The 26,733-nt window shown below is 37.5% G+C and overlaps 1 protein-coding gene across 1 annotated transcript in view; it reads left to right on the forward strand.

The window, feature by feature from the left end:
* CDC73 (cell division cycle 73) overlaps positions 1-26,733 on the forward strand; it is a gene marked incomplete at its 5' end in the record, with an annotated part of 104,056 nt that overhangs the window by 1,727 nt on the left and 75,596 nt on the right. The window contains 8 exons of the mRNA XM_082002872.1: positions 3,083-3,188; positions 4,182-4,251; positions 5,847-5,909; positions 5,998-6,050; positions 7,143-7,231; positions 9,419-9,635; positions 20,620-20,718; positions 21,960-22,038. Coding sequence (XP_081858998.1) covers positions 3,083-3,188; positions 4,182-4,251; positions 5,847-5,909; positions 5,998-6,050; positions 7,143-7,231; positions 9,419-9,635; positions 20,620-20,718; positions 21,960-22,038 — 776 coding nt within the window. The remainder of the gene's footprint in view (positions 1-3,082; positions 3,189-4,181; positions 4,252-5,846; positions 5,910-5,997; positions 6,051-7,142; positions 7,232-9,418; positions 9,636-20,619; positions 20,719-21,959; positions 22,039-26,733) is intronic.

Here is a 26,733-nt window from a genome sequence, read left to right on the forward strand (position 1 = left end):
TCTAAGGTTGTGTTTTGCGTGTCTTGATCTAATGGCTGATTTGTGGCCCCTGAAGAGTGGTTACAGAATCTCTTTCAAAACTGAAAGAAGGCCTCAATCTAACAGAGAAATTTGCTTTGTTTACCCAGCAGAGGGGCTTGTATGCACAGCTGAGAAGTTCTTAAACAGCGAGCAGCTGGTCATGGGTATTGTAGTTTGTGTGATACTCTGCATGCCTAGTCTTGTAATTTTTAAAGATTATTGGTTGCTTTTGTGGATGAGACACAGACCTTTAGTACCTCTATAAAAATTCATGCTTTGAAACATGAAAGAGGAAACAAAGCAGTTAAAAATGAATAAACTCCTGGTGCCCACAGGTTGAGGGTGGATGGATGAGCTGGAAGTAAATTTCTGGTGTTAAAAACAAGCAGGTGAAACTTTCTGTCTTGCATTATTGTATACATTTTCTCCTTTTTTTTTTTTAAGCTGGAGTTTTATTTTTTTAAGAGATGCAACTCTTAATAACCATTAAAGCAAAAATATAAGTACTGGACTTTTTGAGGGCTGAATCTTAAGGTTTTAATTTTTTTTCTGAAGTAATTGATGCCATTACTAAATATGGGAAATAAGAGAATTAATTTCTTTTGCTGCTTTGGATGTTTGTAAATTGAACAAAGTAAGCGACCATCAGATCAGTTTGCTTTTAGTTCTCTGTTTATTGAACAGATTCTTTCTGTCTGGAAAATCTGCAACGAACACAAACTGATGGTGAAATGTCAGTTTAGACTTAGATTTTCTCCTTGTGTACAACTGCTTGTCCATCTGATGCTTTCCCTTTAATTTGCAGTATCTTGTCCTCCTAAGACAACATCCTCTTTGAACCATAATGAGCATGGGGATTTCTTCTGCGTGTGACTTAAGTGATGAAGTGCTGGCTATGTCTTGCTGAGCTTTGGCAATGCCTGTGGCTTCGTAATACTGTATTTTCAAATTAATAGATAACTGCTCAGTATTGGTTTTCTAAATTATGCCATTTTATTGCTAAGTATTGCTAAAAACTTGAATAGATGACCAGCTGGACTTTATAGAACATGTTCAGTGGATATGGCACACCTCAAAGAAATAATGAGTTATTCTGAAGTGAGATGATCTAAAATGTTCATTTTAAAATGAAGTGAGAACTGTACCATGTGACACAGACTTCAGAGCCAAGTCCATGTAGAGGAAGCTTTTGTTTCTACCAGTGCTCTGAATGTCTTTAGATACCACCTTATCAAAGATAGCAATGAAACAGTAAAATATTCAAACAATTTCTTGCCGAGGAGTCCAGTTCTGTTGGCTGTAATTGTGAAGCCAATGTTTTGCTTCTTAGCAGTTGAAAGATACTATGTCTCTCCCCTCTCCTCTTCAGCAGCAAAACCTACATGCACATCCCCGCCCCATGCAGACTAAGTTTTCAGAAGGAAGCAGCAGTGATAGAAGGATCCTTTATTCTACTGTTCTCCTGGTATTTTGAATCGCTTTTCTCTGCATGTTATTCATGTATTGGTTTTCTTGGGCATCATTATGAAAGTGATGTTTTCAACCTTACTGCTAGTAATGAGTTCCAAACAGGTTATTGGACACTTTCAGCCTAGATAATTTCAGAAAAGTCACTGCAGGGGAAGCAGTAGTGGCATTATATCCACAGTATAGAGGAAACAGACTGACACTGCTGTTAGAATTAGTAGATTTTTGTGTAGCTCTGTCAGGTTCAAGAAAGTTACTGTTGAGTGGTTTTTCTTTCCTCTCCCTTCCTCTAGTGAGGCTGGCACTTCTGCAGTGTTTCGAGTCTGGTGAACCATGAGGAAAGCCACTGTAGTTGGAGAGAAAACTCCTTCTAAGGGTTTTAATGGAAGTATTTCTTCCTGAAATCTCTGGTTTGGTCAAAATTCTGTGCTAGTCTTAAATTTTACAGTTTTGGCCTGCTTTTCTGGTGGGCCATCTTCCTGAGGCTTTGAGGTGAGGTGGCTCATTGGGGACGGAGACTAGGCAGTGTGGAGGAGCCCTGTCCTGCTTGGGGTCTGTCAGGTCCCAGGTCTGGGCAGAGGAATTGCTCGTCTTTTTGGTTTCCTGGTTTCGCCGAGGGCTGTGAAACTGATGGAAAAGTAATTTCTCAAAGCAGTTGAAATATTTAGGGAGCAGGTTTTGTTTTGAAACTGGGACAGGCATTGCTTCCCCTACAAAATCTTCTGTTAACAGCTTAAAGGGGTGAATGTGTGTGTGAGAGGGGATTATGTTTGATGCACATGGAGCCAAGGTGAAACTATGTGTTTTTTTGTTTGGTCTTGTTTTGAGGGATTGTTTTGTTTCAAATTGTTACACTGACCAGATTCCTTTTTAGACTTAAAAGGTATCACTTTCAAAAAGAGCTCTTTCGAAGCAGAGACTGAACTTGATGCTGTCGTGTGGCTGTGGTCTGGCTTCAGTAGTTCTGGCAGTTCATTGTGATTTTTGTAGTCTGTTTTGGTTTTGCTAGTTTTGTGTGCAGTTAGTTTCTAGTCACTGCTTAATTTCACCTTTCGGCACCATTTTGAACCTTTTGCTCTGTAGACTTCATGGAATTTATGTATTCCCAGTTCCTCAGTGTGCTTTCTCTAGTGGTGAAAAATTCTGTCCCGTTACACCTGAAGAGCATGTAATACTATTTTTTTTTTTTTCATTTGCTGTTTAGATATGTTCCTCTAGCTAACAGTTCTACCAAATAAGGTAGACAGTTCCTTTGATAACTGGAATAAATATGTTTGAGATGTGGGAGAATGTGTCCTTTTAGTTTCCCAAGTCTTGCTTCTTATATATTTTTACAACCCATCCAGCTCTTATTTGCATTATTTTGGACAGTTTTTATAGATTGTTCAGTAAGGAGGCTGCAAGAACATATATCCCTTACTTGTATTTGTTAACACGATTGATAGTTCATTAGCTTGGCAGTAGCGTGATAATATTACTGCTTGCTTTTTGAACTGTCATCTGGGAAGATAAGAGAACTTTGCTAAAAAACTGTGTGCATGAGACAGAGGTGGAGGGGTTAAATGTTAAAAATCTTTGTTTCATGATTTTACAGGACAGGGAAAGAGGGCCAACCCAGGGAATACTACACTTTGGATTCTATCTTGTTCCTGCTCAATAATGTGCACCTTTCACATCCTGTTTATGTTCGCCGTGCTGCAGTAAGTAGACAATACAAAATTTTATTTTGTCTTGTTTGTGGTAAGTAATATGTGCATAGTTGTTTCCAGGAAACAATAGTAACAGTTAAGTGTATGAATTTGGCTGGGGAAAGGCAAAAAGATAAGCAACAAAGTATGTGTGTGTGTTTAAAAAAGAACACTGCTACATAGGGATCAAATGACAGTCCCTGTCAAGGTGGAATATTTTTCTTGACAATTCACTTAACAGGTGAACCCTTCAAACCACCAGGCTGCGTTTACAAAAAGAGTCTGCCACCCAAATATTAACAGTAATGGCAACATTTCTCTTGATATTCTATGGTCACAATTGTCTCCATCACTAATTATTTCAAAAGTTCTTCTGGCTGTCTGTTCTCTGTTGTGCAATTCCAATTTAGATGATCTAGTGTCTGAGATTGCCAGCATCTACAAAACAGAGAAAAGTACAGCAGAATGGCTTCGGAGTGACTCAGAAGTAGGCAATCTTAATTAAAGAAATTATTGGATAAGCTCTACAAATAGAGGTAGGGGAACCATGAAGGATAAAGTACTTCTGATTTCCATTTGACTGCTTTCTATGAGCCCACACTTCATCTTCCCCTGTGCCACATGGTTACCTGATACAGTGGTGCTGTGTGTTGTACATACTTGGAACAACAAAATTGAAATACTCTATTTCTGTGTACCAACACTGATTCCTGTCAGAGAAGTTGTGTGTTAAAGCTAGTTCCTAATCTTATTTGCAAGTTTGAAGTGGAGGAGCAAAAAGGCTGTCCTCTTTTTCAGTTTTATAGCAGCCAATGTGTTTCATTTTGTGTAGTTGAACATCCTCTAGGAAATAGTTGTATTTTTAAGCTTGATAGTTATGCTTTCTTGGGAGGCAGGACGTGTTCCTGTCTTTGTGAATGGGTAGTTTTCAATAAAATTAAAAAATCTTCAGCAAGAGGCTTTCTGAGGAATAACAGTTTAATGTCAAGTCTGCTGTCTTTTCAGACTGAAAACATTCCTGTGGTAAGAAGACCCGATAGGAAAGACTTGCTTGCATACCTAAATGGTGAAACATGTGAGTGCTGCTTTCTTTTAACTTAAGCACATAGCGCGCTTTACTGCTTCATATTTATGGGACAAGTGAGGGGTGGGAGGTGAAGGATCATTAATGGTGGTCAGTTTGCAGCTTAACTGAATATGTTCAAACTTCTAAAATGAAGTTAGGATTTCTTCTATTTTTTAATTTCATTCTGAACTTTATTTTTATGGCACTTATATAGGAGCTGCATTCCTACATGCATGTTTAGAAGTGAGCTACTTTATTATTAACATCCTTTGGTTAACAGTTATGTGTTAGGAAGCTTAGTGTTTTTATTTTTTCCTTCTCTACACTGTGGGAAACTTTTAGTGCATTGATCTTGATGCAACAAGTCTGGGGGATAACAAGAAGTGGGTGTATAGTAAAATATATCAAATCACTGCTTTGTCAGTCCGGCGGATTTGCCATTGTCTTAAAATTTTTGTTAACAATAGTCAGAGAAAAGAGATTTCTCTGAGAGAAGGTGTCATGGTTTAACCCCAGCCGACAACTAGGCACCACGCAGCCACTTGCTTACTCCCCCATAGTGAGTCAGGGGAGAGAATTGGAAGGGTAAAAGTGAGAAAACTCGTGGGTTGAGATAAAGACAGTTTAATAGGTAAAGCAAAAGCCGCACACGCAAGCAAAGCAAACCAAGGAGTTCATTCACCACTTCCCTCTGGCAGGCAGGAGTTCAGCCACCTCCAGGAAAGCAGGGCTCCATCACGTGTAACGATGACTTGGGAAGACAAACACCATCACTCCGAACGCGTCTGCCTCCCTTCCTTCTTCTTCCCCAAGCCTTATATACTGAGCATGACGGCGTATGGTCTGGAATATCCCGCTGGCCAGCCTGGGTCAACTGTCCTGGCTGTGTCTCCTCCCAGCTTCCCATGCACTCCCAGCCTGCTCACTGGCTGGCCAGCATGAAAAGCGGGACAGTCCTTGACTGCTTAGCAACAACTGAAAACATCAGTACATGATCAACATTATTTTCATCACAAATCCAAAACACAGCCCCATACTAGCTTCTGTGAAGAAAATTAACTCTATCCCAGCTGAAACCAGGACAGAAAGATAAAAATGGGTTAGTTGTGTAAGTTGCTCTGTTTTGCAGGTGGTCTTAGAATTCTAGGTACACTAGAATATGAGATTACTGCTCACGTTACAGAAATAAACAATTTTTATATATATTTTAAAGGGACCAGCAGGTTGTCTTTATTCCAAAACGTAGATAAACTAGAAGATCTTGATTCCAGGTTATAAAGTAATTAACTTTGTGACTGTTTTCTTTTATGTGGTAAATACAGATCACAGAATCACTGGTTCATTTATGTTGTAAGGGACCACAGGAGGTCATCTGGTTTAGTCCCCTTTTCAAAGAAGGGCCAAATGACTCTGAGCAACCTCATCTAACTCCATATTCAGTCAGGTTCTGAATATCTCCATTTCCAGTGTTTGACCGCCTTTGCTGCCTAATATGTAGTTAGAATTTCTGTTGTTGCAATTTATCTGTTGTCCTTCTTCCTTTTGTACTTAAATGCTTTTGCAGATCTCTTGTACTTAAATGAAATGTTGTGTTTGATTTACAGCAACCTCATCAAGTATAGACAGAAGTGCTCCACTTGAAATTGGTCTTCAACGGTCCACTCAAGGTACAGTTTAACTAAAAAATAACTTTGAGGTTTATTTTATGGAAGTCTATTACAATCTTGCCTTTTTAATGTCCTCTTTTTCTTGTAGTTAAAAGAGCAGCAGATGAAATATTAGCAGAAGCAAAGAAACCAAGAATAGAGGTAATGACAGTAACTGTCATCAATACAAATTGGGGGTGGTGGTAAATTTACAGTATTTATCTGTTTTTGTAGCAATTTGGTTGGGCTACCTATCCTCTGGGTACACACAGTACTTCTGTTAGTGTGAACGTGAACTGGAATAAGTCAGAATTTAAGCCCTGGATTTAAACTTGGAATTTTAGTTGCTGGGTGTATGTTGTAGTATGAAAGGGTAAAGCTTGACCACATATCTGTAAGTGCCTATTACAGTATAACCTGTCTGTTAAGAGGTATGGGATTGGAATAAAAGTGCTGTTCAATGTCTGGTTGCTGTTATTTGCCATCCATGCATCGGCATTATAACTTAAATGCTAGTCTTATCTCTATCAATGGATACTTATTTGTTTTACCTGCTATTTTAGTCTCTTTATAGCAGTATATGAAACTGTCTTTGTGACTACTATTTTCTGAAGCTGTGTCTTAGGTTATTAATTTAACAGTATATTTTCACAAGTATCTCTTGAATAGAAGCAATGTGTATAGTTATTACGCACGTTGTATTACTTAACTCTGCCTGGTTTTAAAAACTGACTTACTGTTTTTCTTGGGGTTTTTTCCTTGAATTTTTTTTTTTCTTGTTTTGTTTAAAAACTATGTTCATTCAGTTGTCTCCTCTGAGTTGTTATAAATCTGGCTGTATATATTTTCAGAATACTGACGCTTTAGATTTCTTCTTAGAAGAAGAGTTATCAAAATACAGGAATTCCCTTAATCAAGAATTGGATTTGTGCTTAGGTTTTGTTTGTGCTTAGCTATAACTGAGGATGATTTTTTTTTTTTCTCTATTGTTCTCCGTTGTCTGAGCAAGGCTCTTTGAGGGAATGGTAGTTTCCTTTTCATTATTCTAATTATATTTTGGCTCTTGAGAGGAAATTTCCAATAGCTGTACATTAGTGCTAGTGCATGGTTTGAAAATAATTGGAAATAAAGATTCTCCTTGCAAATGTAAAAAAACCAAACTTCTGAATAGCTTTAATTGTAGTTGAATTTATTTGTTTAAAGAGAACACACAAAAAATTAAACATTACAATTAAACATTACTTTTACTGCTAGGATGAAGAGTGTGTGCGCCTTGACAAGGAGCGGTTGGCAGCTCGGTTGGAAGGACATAAAGAAGGCATCGTGCAAACAGAGCAGATCAGGTAGGAGTACTTTTTCTTATGGATAATGCTTAATTAAAGGACTGATAACAATTCTTGTGCTATTCCAGGCAGCCACTTTACTTCTGTCCAACAGCTCTCAGTGGAAGTCTCCCTCCCTTAGGTGCTATCATCAGTAATGCTTGAGGACGTAGAACTTCATGCCTGGTCAGACTCCTGTTCTTAAGTGGAAGTTCAGATGTCATGGCATAAGTTTTGCTTTCTCTTCAGACTCACTCAGTTGTCTCTTCCTCCCACCAAGTCTGCCATTTCTGCTTTTTTCTGCTGTGATGTTTAAGCAGTTGAATACAATGAGCAGAACTGCAAGGGGAAGCTGATTATCTATTTCAAAGAAAAATATCTTGTATTGAGGAATGTCTTGCATGCAAAAGGAGGAAAACATTGTGAGAACAGATCAAAGGTAACACAACCTCTGTTTGACTCCCTACGAGGTGAGCTTCTTGCCTCTCAAGAGGCAGTAGGCTGCCAGAGGCTAACGTACTGTCATTGCCATAAGTAGTAATCAACATTGAAGTGCTTAAAAACTTGCACATCACCTTGCCTCTTCTGTTGTATCCATCCAGAATTTTGCAAATAATGACAGGTGGTTTTGAGTCTTGCGCTATATCTTCCCAAAGCCAAGCAGAGAGGAAATGAAATTCTTTCAAGGTCTTGTTGATGCTAAGGATCTTGGGCTTGGTAGGATACCAGACTGTAGTAGTTAATTTCCAAATACCTGAGTTCAGAAGTCTTAAAGTAAAGATAGCTGCTTAATTTCTTTAGTGTGTCAGCTCCCAGAATGTAATATGAGAGTCATGCTTTCTACAGCTAAGGTGTATGTGTGTGAATTAATGTACTGCTTTGTCTGCATTGGATTTTGCAGATAAGTAGTTTCACTTGATAGACCAACTGCATTCTTGAGAAATTTCTCTCTTGTGCACAAACAGTACTGTGAATGCTTGTCTGTCCTTTACGGGGATTAAATTTAACAGCCTTACAACAATTAGTATAGCAGAGTTGAGGCATTTATAGAATCCATAATTACACCTAACCACATGAAAAATACATATTTTGAATATCTGATAGTCATACCTGACTTAAAATAAGAAAGTCTAAGGATCAAAGAATCAAAAAGTACAAACATTGTTCTGTATAAAGTAATAATTTGGATACTAGCTTGAGTGTATCACAACTTTGTTTTGGAGTTGAGACAGTGCTGCAGTGAGGATTACTGAGTATTATTTGTAATTTGTATTCTGTATTTACTAACTTTTATTTTTTTAATGCTGAATGTAAGACTGCCCATTTGAATACAAAGAAGTGCAAATAACATTTACAGGCAGTGAGTTTGAACTCTGTGCTTGTCACTGTTGTTAGTTTGTTTAACAGCTACACAAAAAAGTTTCCTTTCCAATAGCTTAGCTGTAAAAGGAGAATACTTTGCAACCAGTACGACTTGTATTAATTTTTCAATGTAACCTCAAAAAAAAAAAAAGTTAAATTGAATTGGGTATGTGTAGTTAGGATTGTGCAATTCAGTCCCTGTTTCTCTTCATCTCACCTGCAAAACAATAGGGCTCACTGTTTGGCAACCCAATTCTGTGTTTACAGTTAAAAGCAAACAGATAGAGACCTTGCATTCTTGGACTGAGCTGAGTTACCTCAAACATAGATTAATGTGGACAAAGTTATTACCATATGTTGTTTGTTTGGCCTACATGCTCTGAAAAGGTAACACATCTTCCAAGTGGCCAAGTCCATGTGACAGCACCTCAGCTGACATTTGGATTAATGCTTTGAAAGTCTCAGAGCAGCCAGGAATTGATTGACTAGACACAAAATTGTAATCCACTAAAAATAATGGGGAGCTGAAATTCAGATGTTGTAAAGGGAAGTGTTAGTCCTGATGCTTTACATTTGCGATCTTTACTTCTGCTTGTTATGGTTGGGATTTTTTTTGTGTGTGTGTGCTAATACTGGTATGGAGTCTTTTGTCAGAAGTTTGATTCTCATGCCCAAAACAGCAATGCCAAGCTGCTGTAATCCGAAATAGTCACTATATGTAAAGTGATGATTTTATGAATTATAGCATAGCCATAATCTTTAAGCAGGATGAAGTTTCTCATTCACAAATTCTTTCAGAAGAATTGTTTCTGCAAGTTACTCAGTCTCTTCTTTGTCCTCGTTTAGGTCCTTGTCTGAAGCCATGTCAGTGGAAAAAATTGCTGCTATCAAAGCAAAAATCATGGCAAAGAAAAGATCCACTATCAAAACTGATCTAGATGATGACATAACTGCTCTTAAACAGAGAAGTTTTGTTGATGCTGAAGTGGATGTAACCAGAGATATTGTCAGCAGGGAGAGGGTATGGAGGACAAGAACTACAATCTTACAAAGCACAGGCAAGGTAACGTTTTGGGTACCAAGCTATTTTTATGCTCTAAATGACAAACTGCATTTTCTATTTTCTGTATCTATAGCTTGTAGATGAAGGGGGGGATTATACTTAGTGTTCTTGGTGAACATAGACTTGGAGTGCTGTTGGCACAGTGACAGAAGAGTTTGTTCTTACCTCATTACAGTAAGCCTAAAATGTATGTCGAAGTACTTGCTTCAGCCGTTTAAAAGACACCAAGTAATCGCTTAATTCCTCTTAAACAAAGCTGGCTTCAGCCCTACAGTTGGGAGGGGTGTGTGAAAGTACCTGTGGGTGTGAAATGGACAAAAGTGGGGAGTAACTGATAGAGATAGAAACATGTGTACATTGAAAGCTCAAAGGCTGCTGCTGTGGAAAACACCGAAGAAGGAAGGAGAGAAAATGCTAAAATGAGGAAAACCAGAAAGTGTTACCGTGAGGAGGCTTTTCTGTATATTTTTTTTCCCTTTGTGCTCCTTTAATCCATGTCTTTTAGCTGCACTTGGTTGCAAGCACAGCTGGCAGCTTGCTCTCTTTAGACAGTTAGACTCTCTTTATTGCAGTGGTACTCGTCACTACAGTTCTCCAGGAAGCAGTGAATAATTTTCTAAGATTGCAAATGTCTGTTTTCTTAAGGTTATTGTCAAATTGCATCCTTTGCCCTCACCACTTCTTTAAGTACTGTCACAGGAAAATAATGTTTAGAAGAATTGTCTTAATGTTTTACATAGTGCTCATTTTCACAACCTGGTCTCATGGCATTAGTGGTAAAATAATTTCATTCATGAATTATGGGGTAATTACTAGGTATGTGGCACATCTGCATGCAGAGTGAGTGTTGCTTCTTTGTGAGAGGCTGTGAGATTTGTAGCAATCTCGCTGCTGAACAGTTGATAAATTGATAAAAGCTGTTAACGTTCTGGTCATTGGAAATTTTTGTACTGAAGGAGTCTGGGTAGCTTTTCCTCCTTTAGCGAATCATTCATGGCATTCATATCTTTATATGCCTTCCAAAGGAAACTTGCAAAGACACTCTGGAAAGAGCTGTATGTTTTATTGTAGTATCTTTGTAATAATAGTGAGATGAGGTAGTGATTTTAGGCAAAACCTAACACGGGGAGAAAAACAAGAAACAAGAGATCAAGTTTGTTCTTGCACTCTAGCATGCAGCTACTTTGAGTAGCCTGCTGAATATATGATGCATAATAGCAAGTCTCTTATTTCTGTTTGTGCAGGATTGCAGGAGCGTTCTTGATAGCATGGACAGAAATCATCGAATGTTAATGTTTATATTTTTGTACAAGTAACAGTGAGAGTAAGTAGATGGGGAAACATCACTTGTTACCCAGGACTGGGATTTATCCCAGAACAGCTCAAGGTTTTTTGTTTGTTGGTAGGTTGGTTGGGAGGGGTGTATGATTGAATGTTTTTTTTAAGGAACCTTTCTGAAGACTTTCTCAAAAGTTGTTAGGAAACTCACATATGTTCTCTCAGGCAGATCATTCCTTATCTACTTGCCTGTTCATTTGAAGAATTTTGATCAGGCAAGCGTGATACTCCTCTCTAAATGCTGTTTTGACTTTCTGTATGATACAGGAATTCCTAATGTGCCTGATAGTGAAAATTTACAATAAAAAGCATTACCTGCTTGGTATGGATTTATCTGCAGTCTTGAATCCTCCTAGAATGTTTAAAAACAAAATTGACTTCAACAGTAGTTTACATACCGTATAATGCCTGACTTTTTAATATCTGAATACCTTTAGAACTCCTGGATAAATGATAACAAAGTGTGAGGACCCCAAAATGTCAATTTTACTGTTTCTTTCTTAAAATTGCTTCAGCCTGAGGAAGCTCCTCAAGCTTTCTTCGCCACAGACAAAAAATCTTGTGTGTGAACTTCCCCAGTGTTCTCTGTAGCTGCAGAGATAGCTTAAGATGCAAAAAGAAAACTCTAGGAAGATCAGGCCACAGCAAAAAGACAATAATCTGTCGTCCTTATCAGCTTTCTGGTGGGTTTCCTCTGTTTTTGATGTGTTTGGAAAAAAATACTGATTCCTCCAGCAAGATGCTGCTCAATTTTATGTCAATGGCAATAACCTCAACTATATTTATAAAGTATTTACTGTTTCTCCTTTTGGACATGTTTTCTGATTCTGAAGTTTGCTTTTTACTTCAAATAGCCTTTTTTGCTTTATAGAACTGTTCCAGGGTGTTTTTTTTAAAGTCTCCAGTGATGTAGTGTTCTTTTTTTAATATCTTTAGAAGTTTTCATGATACTTGCTTTCTGCCCTTTTAGATGCTGCTCGTTGTTATGTAGCTCCCCTTGCTGAAATTAAATAGTAGTGGATTTTTTTTTTTCCTGGCTGTAGGATTTTTGTTTACAAGACAATGCACTTGAATTTGAGTGCATTGATGTTCCTGTTGTAGAATATTTTTCAGCAGCTACCTCTCTAAAGAAAGTACTGTGGACTGAATCAAGAGATGCTTTTCCTTTTGTGACTACTCTGGCCAGTTGCTCCAAGAAGCAGTTGCTTATGATAGCTAAAGAATTAATTGCTGCATCATTTCCCTTCTTGATGCGTATCCAACCTACAAAGTAACTGCAGTCTCTCATAATTACTGTTTCTCTTTTTTGGAAATCTCTGTACTGTCCCATTTATATTGGGAATATAGCCCTAGTGCTCTAATGATTTGGGACAGGCTATCATTCATTTACTATCATTTGTTGGTTGTCATTCATAGTTTATTTGACTCTAAGCTTTCTATAATGCATCACACAAATCCTTTATCTGTATGACCCCTTCTGTTACCCTCTTTTAATCAGATGTTGCACTGATCCCTGGCTGTCGTTTTACTGAGTTTTGTGAGGTTGCTATTGTTTGTAAAATCAGACATTTCAGTTCACCTGTCCTCTTTTAAGATGTTTAGAATTTGCATTTGTCTCCTTGCTTGTTTTTGTTTTGCTTAGACCTTTTTGTTGAGGTATTCTTTGATAGTTTTCTGCCTGATTATTATGCAGTTCTACCTTCTTTTGGAATACAATGTTTGATTTAATTGCTAGTGGATGAATCACCCTGCGATGTCTGTTTTAAATATCTGTTGGCCTTCCCCAAGTCTGTAGTGTAGTCATCTAGATTTTTATGAATAATGTGACATTTTTATGTAATCACTTTTCAGAGCCACATTGCATCTGTTTAGTCTAAGGTTTTTTTCCCTCTCATAGTAACATAATTTTAGAACTGTTTGACAGGATATATTGTTTAAAGCAATTTAATTACAGGTTTGACTAAAGGCATGCAAAATAGCATTGCTGTTTTGGTGAGTCAACTGACATTCTAAGAAACTGAAAACTTAGTCACATTTCAAAAGCAATAAAAGTACTTGGTGCTAAAGCTACTTCTGAATTCCTTTACTATTCTTTTAACAGACACAATTGTCGGGGACTTGAAGAAATTAATTTCTTCTGTTTGTCCTCACTCTTCACGCAGCCCACTTCTCACTCTTAATCTTCACAAACACACACAAATATCAGGGTAAGGGCATCGCTATCTTCAGACCCGATGCAGCTGGATATTCCTGGGGAGAGTACAGGTGTAGCGAGAGAAGTTAAAGCAGAGAAAGTGGAAATTATTTAATCCATAGATTGATATTTGGACTAGGTGTCTTGCTTCTGTAAGTGTCTCAGTGGGTTTTTTTGCTATCTTTGTATAAAGCAGAGATAGTAATTTCAGATGCTTACTTATGTTAGAAGGATATGAATGAGTTCTTGATAATGTAGTTATGCCATTGACTTTGGAACCTGTTCCGGGAGAGCAGGTTAAGTTTGTCAGATTTTTATATATGTTAAATTGGTTTGAACTGAAATATTGTCTCGTGAAGATATATCACAATTAATATTGACACTTTCAAAACTGCAAGTCTTACGGGGAAAATACTGGCAAAATATTACTTTTGTAACTTCTTTGTTGAGAGAACCTTTGCATATAGAACCGGATATCTTCTCTGGTAGCTAAAGTTTTGAATCCATACATAGAATATTTACCATCATAAGTGCTTAGAGTGTTAAGTTTTGAATTACTGCTTTGCAGAGGTTTCAGTTCTGTTGTGTGCGTATTTTTTAGATAAATGTCTGGCTGTTCTGTAAAACAAACCAGTGAACACCTAGAAAAAACTGTGTTTAAACTGCAGTTGATTCCTTCCTTTTACATCCTTCCACTTACTTTCCTTCCTGAATAATCCTTTCATTTTTATAATCTCCTGTAGCAGGCTTCAGAATCTTTTCTGAGGGAAGAACTTCCTCACTTCACCTCCACTGTAAATGTGTTCATGGCTCTTGAATTCTTCCCAAAGGAACAAATTAAAGTAGCCTAAACAGGAGTTTTTCAGCATTCACAGGTGTATTTGAAGGGCGTACTTTGTTGGTGACTTCTGATGTATTGGATTTTTTAAATTTTTTTTTTTTAACTTCCCAGATTGCTCAGAAATAATTCTTAGATAAGCAGCATGGCAACTGGGTGGGCCAGGTGTAGAGAAATCTTAAAACTGGAATCTTGGAAATGCACTAGTGAATGCCTTGTTTGTAGGCATATAAGTTTATAACTTTTTGAAATGAACCAGCATTCTTATGGGAATAGTAGCTCTTAGCATTTCTGACATTTTAAAAAAAATCTTTCATCCTTTTTTTTTTTTTCTACGGCTATGCTAGAGATTATTGTTAAATTTGAATTTTGGGTAGCACTCTGCAGTCATATTTTCTTTCAGTTGCAAGTATATTGGAATTACATTTTCTTATGTGAACGCTAACCCTCCATACAGGAGAAATAACATAATCCATCCTGTCAAATATGTGGGAAGGCTTAAAGGTTATACCATGTAACCTTTCTAAATCACCATATATGAGAGTCCATACACAGACACATATTTATATACCCTTGTGCAGCAGCTGCGTGGGCCTTGTCCAGCTGCTGGTTTTGTGGATTTCTTGGCCTCTTAACAGATCTGTAAATCCCTTCTTTGCTCTCTTTCTTGAGCCTTGTGTAAGACTTCTGAAGACGTTGCGAGCACTAGGAGGCTGGAGTGACCTGTACGGTATCCTAACATTACTGTGTGCCTGGATATGCTCCAGGGAAAAGCACTGAATTAGGACTGTATAAGGTGGACATGAAAAATCTGAATTTGAGGTAAACTTTTTGTAGTGCAATTAGCTCTGTATAAAATTGAAGGATGATCCTATATGGGCTCCTTATGCAGGTATCTGTAAATAACAGAAGACCTATTTAGAGTTTTACAGCTTGGTATGAGATCAGAGTTATGTGAAACTCGGTCTCTCTAGCTTAGTTCATAACCTTTGAATCATGAAATCGTATCTTTCTGTCAATATAACATTGTTCCTTTATGTACATATTACTTGATAGGTCTAGGTTGAAATATTGAAGCAAAAGTCTCATTTATTACTTGTTGTTGCTTCCCGTCTGGAGGCTGACCAATTTGATTCTCTCACAATCTGGGCAACTAGTCTTCTCCTTGCTTAATGTTTGCTGTACCAAAAACTAACAGAAAATACTCTGAGTTATGACTTTTTAATATATATATATATATTCCTATTTCCTTTCTAATAAAGCAGGAAGTAAGCCTGAATGAAATAAAATGTTAGTTTTCTGCCTTAGTGCTGATGTTTTTATATTCTTTGTTCTTACATGAAAAACTTAGACTACACTATCCAGCAGATATTTAAGTTTTATTTTGAAAGCACAGGAATCTTATTTTGTAAAACAAGCAATGTGTTTAAATAAACAACTTTTTTAAAAAAAAAACCCTTAATCAGTTTTCAGATTTGGTATTTTTAGTTATTGCGGTCCTTTTGTAATGTTGTAGTTATCTGTACTTTTCTTTTGGGGGGGAAAAAAAAAAGGTTGATAATACCAGTGTATTGCATAACCATAAAAAGGACGTTAATACTGAAGGGATTGGACTCAGCTCTAGCTTAATTTTTGTAGAACATGACTGAGAATTGTATATATTAAATTCTATAATCTTGATTTTTATTTCCCTACCACCCCACCCCCAGCTTTTGGGTATGTTTGTGTGCGTGGTGAAGTCCACAGAAGTCCACAACTTAGTAAGATGATTGGGGTTTGCAGCTGACCTAGCTACATGGATTAGTGCTTTCCTGGTATGTGGCATTTAACTTGGATGTAACCCACAATTGCATTTTTATCTAATACAGTGTCTTGCTCTGAACTATTTCAGAATGTTGTTCTGTTTTTCTGTATTCCTCTACATTAAGTATTAAATAGTAGGACTTTTCATTTTCCCCAAATGACTCTCATCTTTATGGTGGTCACTTATTTTTAGTTTTGTGTTATCGCCTGGAAAATATTACCACTGCAGTTAGTATTTGTATACTTTTATTTTTTAAATTTATGTCTTTTATTCATAGGGTTGATACTTTTAACAGTAATGAATATATTTGAACTAAATACTGTGAGAAATCTCTCTTTCAGTTACTTTCCTAATTCTGTTCTGAAACCTTTTGAGCATTTTTATTAGTGAAGTCGCCTGAGGGGATTACAACTACAGTAAAGTCTTTTTAATATGATCTTGTAACGAAAATATTTCAATCGAAATAATTTTATAGCAAGACCAACATAGTATTTTATTCACTTTTGACAGCTAAAAGGTCTGAGAGTAAAATTTTGGAAATTGTAAAAGAAATTATTTGAGTGCAAAAGCAATTGTGTGCGTGGGCTCTAGATGGCAGCGTTGTTCTGTGTGCCTCAAATTCACAACTGTGGTGAAGTTAATAGCAAAATTGAAAAGGTGAAGGTGTGCCAGGTTAATAGCAACTAGTATCCTCATTAGTGCTTTCAAATGGGACAACCATATGGTTTTAGAATGGCCTTGCACAAGTGTAATGGCATGGTATAGCTTAAATTCCCAAACTCAACTTTTTCCTATATTAGCTTACACAGTAAGCGTGGGGGGACGGTTATATTGCTACTAGGCGTGAGTGCAGACATTTTGAACATTGCACTTTAAAGGAAAAGTGGGCCAGATTAAAAAAATTGTATTGATATTGAGCAATACTGAATCCTGTTTGGCAAACAAGTACCTCGAATTTGTCAGAAAACTGTAGAATAAAGCATTATGTTTTCTGAAAGAAATTTAAGTCAGCTGTGAAGTAATGTCACCATTCTTAAGCACTACTTCTATAACTATTAAAAAAGGAAAAGGGTTTAGCAGTATGTCTGAACATAGGAAGAAAGCATATGACGAAGTGTGGTAGGGGCTTGATTCTTCCTTCTCCAGCTCTACCATAAGTTTGGGCAATGTTTATAGAATTTTGCAGCTCTTGATGGTCCTGGGATGTATGTCCAATGAGAAATCCTTATTGTCAGCTCAAATAAGAGTTTATGTGAGTTTAGAGGATTGTTCCTAGGTTCTTTTCTCTCTGCAGTGAAATACCAGAATGTAAAATCTGATTAAAAATTGGTTACAACTCAGCTAGAGGAGAGTTTTGAAGCCCTATAATCAATGCTGTGTAACAGTGTATATCCTTCTAGTTTTGTATGTTAGATTTAATCTTTTATTTTTGTTCAGATGATTGAGCGGAAGTATTTCTTTAATTTTTTTGCCTCAAGAATGTTTTCGGTGAAGTTGAAATCAATATTTCTCTATGATGATCATTATAAAAAAAAAAAAAGTTTTGTGTGTGTTGGGGTTTTTTTGCTAGCCTGATAAAGCTGCTGTTGAAACTAGAAATCTTTGTTAATGAGCTTTAGGGTTATGGCTAGTTACAGAAATTAAATGCAGGTTACAGAATGAAGACTGCATTTTTTCAGAATAAATTGTGATATATTTAAATGGAAGTATTTTTATTACAAAATGTTTTTGGTAGTGATGTAACCATTAAGTCTTCCCCAGCTAAGCAGGCTAATCTTACTTGCTCTGGTATTTCTCTTCAAGCAGCCTGGTGTTAAATTAACACCAGTGATAGTAACTTGACTTGGTGTATCTTAGTCACTGTGTTGGCAAGGGATAGAGCATCTGTGCCAGTAATTTTTGAGAATTTACATACTGTTGTAGGCTTTCCTAAAGAATATATGTGACTTTTTTTCTGTAAGATGATTGACTACCTTTATCTGACCACAGCTGCTGTTATTGATTGTCTGTTGGCTACCATTGTTTTCCCTTCTGATTTACATCTAGTGCATGATTCGTCTTTTTAGAGGCATGAGTGAGAGTGCATAGAGAAATCTATTTACGATAGGGCTTTTTGAAAATATCAAAAGCCCAATGTGGTAGTTGCTGAAACATTTTGCCTCTTTCCTTCCCCCCCCATCCAGTGTGATGAATGTGTAGACATGGGTGGAATCAGCAAAGAGAGCTTTCGTGGGAGTCAACAGCGCTCTAAGGCACCTAACAGCAAGAACTGATGGAATTGCCCTTTTACGTACTAAGGATTTTCTTAAGCATCGTTCTTAAAGCATGTTCAGGTTTTTAAGACTTAGTGCAGAGAAATAAATTTATTTTTTTTTCCTGCTCTTTCTCCCAGAATCAGAAGTTTGTTGTAATAAAAATGTTACATTTGCTATTAAGTTTAACTAAATCTAGGGCAGAAGCTACGGTATGTTCATATTCTGATCTCTGAAGGGATGAACAATGAAAACTTAGTGGACTTGCAACTCTGCAAGGCTTTGCAAATCAGGTGGTACCTGCAGCGGACTTCCTGCTCGATCATTTTTCTGTCACAGTGATGTAATCCCACATCCCCAACTCAGCCAGTGAAAGCAAGATGATGATAGTTTGAGTGCTTGTTAAAACACTGCTATGATTTCCCCTTAGAAACGGATATTAGTTGTGGCCTTGGGGGACCTGCTTTTTTATGCTGTAGAAAGAACACTTTGTAATTCCATGCTTATTAGCAACTTCTTTTCAGCAGATGTGAGAAAATCCTGTTGTTTTTTTACCGGAAAGAATTTAGAATTTGGTCCAGGACATGCAATTTCAGGATATGAAAATCTGAGAAGCTAAATGCTTTTGAAAAATTCATAATTTAAAATTTAGGTTCACTTTATATTAACTGTCGGTTTTATGAATGAAGTATGGATATGAAAGCTGGTTGTAGCTTCCTTGTGAGTGAAAGAAGACTTGGCTTCTACATGGACAATCACTCTTAGAAAATTCTTCCTCTCGTTACTTAATTAGTTCCTCCTCCTGAATTTCAGAAGACTGAGTAGCTTGTTGTTTCCAAGTGGCAGTATGTGATGAAGCACAGCAATGACAAGAATTGTGATTGATCTGCTGCCCAGTCCATGGTTTGGGAGAAATGTCGGAATTTCCAGTAAAAGCGGGAAGTTAGACTTATTTACTGAAGAACAGAGCAGATTTTGAGTATCCTTGTATAATTGATATGTGCATGGCTCACAGTTCTTTAAAGTTTGGTGTTTGGTTTTTTTCCCCAGGCTCTTTCCCACTGAGAAGAACTTCAAATACAGTTTTGTATGAGTTCTTTCAGTCTTTGTGAAAAGAACTGGGTTTGCTCCTCAAGGAACAGCTTTGCCTTTATAAGTGGTTTCTGGTGGTCTTCCAGTTCCTGCCCCTCTGGCTTGGAGCAGGTTGACAACATGCTGACAGAGGTCAAGTGAACAAGCTTAGAGCAGCTTTGCATTACAGCGCTCTCGAAATGATTTCTACAAAATTCACCACAGAAGTCTTTTTGTAATTCATGCATTTGTTTTGTAATGCCAGTGGTGTTAACACCACTTCAGTGTTAGCATACAATACTCTGGAATAATCTAAGCATTCTGTGAATATATTATTCTGAACCAGTAAAAAAGCCATTTTCCTTGATAAAAGGTTTCTTTTACTGGTGAACGATTACTGAAAATTGTCAGTAATCACAGACATTGTATACACATATCTCTATAGCTTAAAATGCCTATTGAGTGGTAATGTAATAAGCATGGGCATTTCAAAAGTTTAATTAGCATTTACATTTTTGTTTATAATAAAGCAGTCCTACTAATATTACCAGGAGAAACGTCTTTTAAAAACCTTGATCGGTATCATTTGTTCAGTTGTGTCTCAATGACTTTGTTATCTGACAAAACACTGCTTGTAGTTATTAGAATTATCCTAGATCACTTGTGAATCAAGGATTTGTGAATGTGATTTCTGTACTTGCTTCCTCCAATTTAGAGGGGAAGGCTCTACTGCTTAAATGACTTGGTGCCAAAGGGAGTGAAGTAGTAATTCAAAACAAATGTTAAAAGAACTGCACCACAATGTGGCAGGGTTGTGCCTGTGAACTGTTAACAACAGCTGAAGCATGTTCTGCTCTGCTCAAAAGCCTTGATAGAAAGTGCAAGAGGTAGCTGCCTGTCTGCCTTGCGTTAGCTGCTCCATGCAGGATCAGGGAAAGCCTCCCAAGGATTCCTATGGACTCTTCTCTAAGAGCAGCTGAGCATGCTTCTTGTAGCCCAGGGCTAGGCAGATGGAAGGACTATGCCCAAGACGTCCTGTCAGGAGGCCAAAAGTGAACAGACAAGCTCTCATTAGCAGAGAGATATGTGGGCCGCAGAGATGAGATTTGTCCTGGAAATCTTGGGTAAAAGTTTTTCCTTCTTGCTACAGCACAAAGTTCTGAAGGGACTGTAAGGGCATGGTAGGCAAGAGGGGAGGAGGATATTAGTTTATAAGCTCTTTGTGAAGAGTTTGGTTTAGCTTGTGTTGTAGATTTAGCAAGTTTGGGCCTTGAAGAATAGGGGATAGCAATGATGCCTTGAAACTCTGTTTATGTTTGGGTCCTGTCAAAGAAAAATAATAAGAAAACATCTATTTACAAAATTGGTACACTGGTTTTGTTTCTCTGTGAAGCACAAGTTAACCAGATGGTGTCTTCTACCTGTGTTGTTCTTTCGTGAAACGCAGATAGTCAGCAAGGTTCATGGGTATCTGATATGTTTTTCAGAACTTTGCCAAGAATATTTTTGCAATTCTTCAATCAGTAAAAGCCAGAGAAGAAGGCCGAGCACCTGAGCAAAGACCTGCACCAAATACAGCACCAACAGTAAGAGCAGCTCTTTGATGAATATGAAGGCTGTGTTGTCTTTGTTAAATATGAAATCTCTCTTGGTTTAGTTCCAATGAACAAGCAACTTTCAAGCATAACTTCACAGATACTATTTGACTTAACTTACACTTACTGGTATTTGAAGAGTTGAATATGAGAGTTTATTTGTTCAATATGTTCTTGTTAATTAGAGATTAAACTGCTAGTGGCAGCTTCTGCATCTATCAAACACTAGCAACATCCTGCATCTATTTGCAAAAAAATATATTAGATGAGACTACTACCATTTCAAACAAAATGTTTTGCTGTTTTTCTGACAGATAGGGTAGCAAATGTTTAAGAATCTGGAACATGACTCATGAGTGGGAACAGTGTGAACCAGCTTTCATTTGCCTGTAATAAATCAGGAGGACAGACTTAGAGCTTTATTGTTTAAGTCTATCTAGGTATTAGACAGGGTTTGTTTTGTATTGTGGTGTTTACTATTGAGTTCTATTAAACCTAATATATTCTTGAACTTGGTGGCAGTCTGCTGTAAAAGCTATTTAATCATAGTTGGTTTTGTTTTTGCTGCTACTGCATTTAACAAAGAACTAAATTTAAATAGCAAGATGAATTCCAACATTTAAGTATTTGCTTTGTGGTGAATTTTGTAAATTGTGCATGGGACTATTCAAATGTCCCATTCAGCATAGTTGTGAATACATAACTAGGCCATCCACAAAAAAGATTGAATTGGTATTTAGTGTGCCTCTAGATGGCACTTTTTAAGAATTTTTTTCCCCAGAATGCCTTTTCCTCCAAATTCTTTTTTATTCTGTAGGTTTAGCAGAATTTTAGCTTAATCAGACTGGCAAGGAACATTGTGTATGTGGTGGAAGGCTTAATCATGAGTTGTCAGTTGATAGGGCTTTTTCCCCTTTTAATACTTGAGATATTACAGAAACCCAGTAATTTCATAAAACTTACAGATTTTTAGTTAATGTAGTTTGTTACTCCTACTTTGGTTTTGCGTCACGTTGTTGTCATTGCTTCCAGTATGTACTTCTGAACTTCGTTTCTGTAAGACTGTAGTGGATGTTGAAGGGAAACATGTTGAAAGCTTTCAAATGTATTGAAACTCCTAAAATAGTGAACTAAATTTATAGTCTTGAGCAGTTCCATGTGATACTTTATGAATTTCAAAAATGATCAAATATGTTTTAGAATGTTTTACAAATTCATTTAACCTGTTTTAGGATCCCACTTTACGAAATAAGCAACCTATTCCAGCTGCCTACAACAGATACGATCAGGAGAGATTCAAAGGCAAAGAGGGTAAGTTGATTGTAATGCTTCTTTTAAAAGAAACAAAAATAAATTGGGAAATGAAACCGCTGAGTTACAAAGTTTGGGTTAGGGGACCTTCTGTGCTGTTACTTTTCAAACCTAAGACAAGACCAAAAAAAAGATGTAACTATGCCTAAAGATAGCTTTTCCAAGTAATAAATCCTAGAAATATTATTTGTTAGAAATTATTTCTACCTCTTAGGAAGCAAACTGAAAGCTTAAAACCAGAACTTCTTGGGTGGAAAAAAAAATTAATTATTTGTTTGGAGAAGGTCATATGCAATTAATAAAAAAGCAGAACTGCAAATATGCCTGTCAGGTGCATAAAATGAAATAGATTGCCTGTCCTCAATCAATCATAATTACTTTGCAAGTTGCTTCCAGTAATTACAAGTAAATATTATTAGCTTGTTATGTGTCTTTAAATTAGAAAAGAGACTGGTAACAGCAGTGCAAAATGTTAGCTCTCTTCTGGAGAGAAGATGAAAATAATCTACAATATTTAAGAATTCTTACTTATTTTAAAATGGGGTGGAAGGTTGAACTGGAGTGATGATTTGTCTTTCTAACTCAGAATTTTTCTTCTGTTCCCCTTGCTTTTTTTGTCTTCTGTTTTAGTACCAGTTCTAGTTATTGCATATTCGTATCTTGCTGTCTTTTTATTTTGCAAATTTTGTGTTTGTTGTGGTTGGATGTTTTTGTGTTCCTTGCAGAGGGCAAGGCAAATTTTGTTACACTTCTGAGTTGCCTCTTCTTTCTAGTTCTCAAAAAAAAAAAATCATTCTTTTATTTAATGAAGCTTCCTATGCATGGTCTAAGGGCTTTCTTTTCTGGCTGCAAGAACTTTACCTGCTGCTAGACGCCATTTTAAGCTGTAGATGAGCAATTCAGTTTGCATCTTTCGCTTTGTCCAAGTTAGTACCATTTTTTTGTTCAGGGAAACTGAATAACTTTCATAATGCCGTGTATGTGAATTCTCAGATTTTGTGGAAGTGCTGCACTGTAGCTGATTGTGTTCAGTTTCATACTGAAATGACATGATCGTTTTTGCCATATAAATAAATAAGAAGCGAGAGTATATTACATTACTACTTGGATATTCAGTTTTGATTGTAACTGGAGAAAGAAAAGCGTAAAATATAACACCAAGGAGAATTTCATGCCGTAAGAAATTTGTGAAGGTTATATTTTCCATGCACCTCATACTGGATAATGTAAAAGAATTTCAGAATCTGACTGTAGCCATCTCTGAAGTTATTAAAAAAAAAAAAAAGTTTTGTACCCACATATGAATACATCCTTTAGGTTTACGGGCTTTTTTGTGTGTGTGAAACTGACTATAGGAAATTCGGTCAGATATTCTATTATATCCTCTTGAAGTATATTCCCTGTTGGTATCAATATACTTCTGTTTCAGTGCAGTGGTTTTTATTTAGTACTACACATTGACAGTTGCGTGGGGGGGTAGGAGAAAAAAGCCGAAGCAGGATATTTGCAAGCTTTTTCAGCATTGAAAAATAATCTACAGATAGCATCCATGAGGAATTCATTGTTACAATAAGAGCCAAAGGAATTTGGGAAAGAATGGAAGGAAAAAAAAAAAAACCAAACCCAAACAAAAACCAAAACCCAAACCAACCCTTACGTGAATGTTTTTACTAGTACTTCTTCAGTTTGCTTCTGATAATATTTTAAATCTTTAAGACTCGCGTATTTGCTAGGTAGTTTTCCCTTTACTACCATTTCCTATTAAGAGTTTAAAATAGTAAATATATACTGTACTGGACAGTGTGAGATAAAAGGTGGAGAAATAATTAATGGACAAGTGTAAGAGTTCAAATGCACCAATGCATATAATTCGTTGTGCAGTCTTTTACAAGAAACGTGGGTATCATCTGTGTCCTTCTGGATGACGAGTAAGCAACCTATGTACTAAACAGGTGAATATATTTTATGCTCTTACTGCATGTGTGTAGTTCAAGATGGAACAGAAAATAACAGGTTTTGCACAGCAGGAAAAAAGAACCCAGAAGAGTTTGTGAAGCAGCTCACCAGTGTGGTCTTAATGTAGAAATTTCTGAGCAGAAATCAAAGAGGAGATTAAATGATTGCCAGGGGAAAAATAGGTTTCTGCCTGTAATTAATAATTAATTATTAAATAATAATTGTTATTTCTGATGTGGTGTATCAGTATGCCGCTCTGGTTGGCTTACTCAAAAGCTTCATGCCAGATGGGACAGGCTTTGCTGCTAGAATGGTTTAGCCTGCTTTAACGCTTTGTTCAATATCTTTATTGACGACCTGGATGAGGGGATCGAGTGCTCCCTCAGTAAGTTTGCAGATGACACCAAGTTGGCTGGCAGTGTTGATCTGCTGGAGGGTAGAAGGGCTCTGCAGAAGGATCCGGATAGGCTGGATCGATGGGCTGAGGTCAACTGTATGAGGTTTAATAAGGCCAAGTGCCAGGTCCTGCACTTGGGTCACAACAACCCCATGCAATGCTACAGGCTTGGGGAGGAGTGGCTGGAGAGCTGCCTGGCAGAAAAGGACCTGGGGGTGCTGGTTGACAGCCGGCTGAACATGAGCCAGCAGTGTGCCCAGGTGGCCAAGAAGGCCAAGAGCATCCTGGCCTGTATCAGAAATAGTGTGGCCAGCAGGAGTAGGGAAGTGATCGTGCCCCTGTACTGGACACTGGTGAGGCCGCACCTCGAATACTGTGTTCAGTTTTGGGCCCCTCGCTACAAGAGGGATGTTGAGGTGCTGGAGCGTGTCCAGAGAAGGGCAACGAAGCTGGTGAGGGGTCTGGAGCACAAGTCTTATGAGGAATGGCTGAGGGAACTGAGGTTCAGTCTGGAGAAGAGGCTGAGGGAAGACCGTATCACTCTCCGCAACTACCTGAAAGCGGGTTGTGGCGAAGTGGGTGTTGGTCTCTTCTCCCAAGTAACTAGCAATAGGATGAGAGGAGATGGCCTCAAGTTGTGCCAGGGGAGGTTTAGATTGGATATTAGGAAAAATTTCTCTTTATGGAGAGAGTGGTCAAGCATTGGAACAGGCTGCCCAGGGAGGTGGTGGAGTCACCATCTCTGGAAGTGTTCAAAAAACTTGTGGATGTGGTACTTTGGGACATGGTTTAGGGGGCGTGGTGGTTTTGGGTTAACAGTTGGACTTGATGATCTTAAAAGTCTTCTTCAACCTTAATGATTCTGTGATTCTGTAATAGTAAATGTGAGGGGAGGTGGTAATTGTAAAGTAGTATTCTTGAAGAGCAAATGATCAGTCACACCTGCAGTCAAAAGAACTGCTTATGCAGCCCTGAGTCACTAGTTGGTAGCTTTCTCTCAAATAGGTGTCTTCAGGTTTGGTTAGGCTGGAGAGAGAAATCATTCCTTTGACAGTCTTACACTTAACGTTCTGTGATATATGCTATAGGAAATGTATTGGAATGTCTCTTGTGGTAGGACTTTTATGTCCCAGGTATTTCCACAGTGGAAGAACATGTTACTTGGCAGTGTACCCAGCACGTTGGACTGTTCAAATGGTTTTGAGGTGAGGAGGTGAACACCCTGAAACTACGCTCCTTGACTGCTGTTCCCTTCCTGTTGGCTTTGTTTCTTTCATGCTGGTAGTCAGTGATGGTGTCCTCTCTTTGACAACATAAGAGTTCCATTCTGTGCTAAACTTTGGCTACTTTTCCCTTTCTAGTTTCATTCTTTTCCTTCATATTACTCTCTTTAGCTTATTTTTACACTTTATTGATGTCATTTATTAATGTGTATCTTTACTAGTGGTATTTTATTCATGCTACAGACCATCTTGTTCAGCCTACAGTCTGTCATATCTTCTTGAGCAATGTAATTTTAAATCCTTTTCAGGATTTAAAAATCCTGTGCCCAAATGTCATTTCATGCTTAGGAGAGTATCTTGTGTCCTCTCCTGTGTGCCTCAATATTTGATATTTAAATACATATTTATTATTGTATATGGTTTCCAGCTCAGCCTGTAGTACACTGAAATTTTGAGCTGATGTGATTGTTCTATAGGACATTCTAGGTACTAAACTGTTTTGGATGCTATGCCTTTTTTCCCATTTTTCTGGGTGGCTTTACCTGAGATTCTCCTTTTCACATGCTTGTTTCTTTGGTAATTCCAGAGTGTGAAATAATGCTGGGATGATAATCTTGAAGATTTAACATTTTCTTGACCCATTGAGTGCATCTCTCAGTGTAGATGGCAAAGTAAAGTTTCTCTGTGCTGCTCCAAGTGTTAGGTTTTTAAGGCGTGTTTCCAGGAGTGTTGTTCTTGTTTGCCTGCTGTTGTTTCAACATAGCAGAAGCCAATTGTTATTAAAAAAACCTGAAACAAACCACCACCAACAACAAAAAAAAACCCCAAAACCGAAAACAAACTTTTAGTACTACTTAGTGTAAGTTGGAGAGGGTCTTGCTGTACAGCCATGTGCTTTCAGTCCGTAGTGGTGGAAAGAATATTGCTTACCACATCCAAGTGTTTCCTTCAGGAAAGCTTGCTGTTGACTTCCTGCTATTGTCAGTTTATGTTTGAATTATGCTTGTAATTGTGTTGGATTTTCAAACATAGCTGCAGTTTTTCAGAAGTATGCCTAGCTTTCAATCAGTCTAAGTATTAAGCCTAGTCAACAGAGGACTATGAAGTATTCAAACTTGA

Source organism: Phaethon aethereus, assembly GCF_964289735.1.
Source record: "Phaethon aethereus genome assembly, chromosome: 8".
In the NCBI taxonomy this organism is placed as follows: domain Eukaryota; kingdom Metazoa; phylum Chordata; class Aves; order Phaethontiformes; family Phaethontidae; genus Phaethon; species Phaethon aethereus.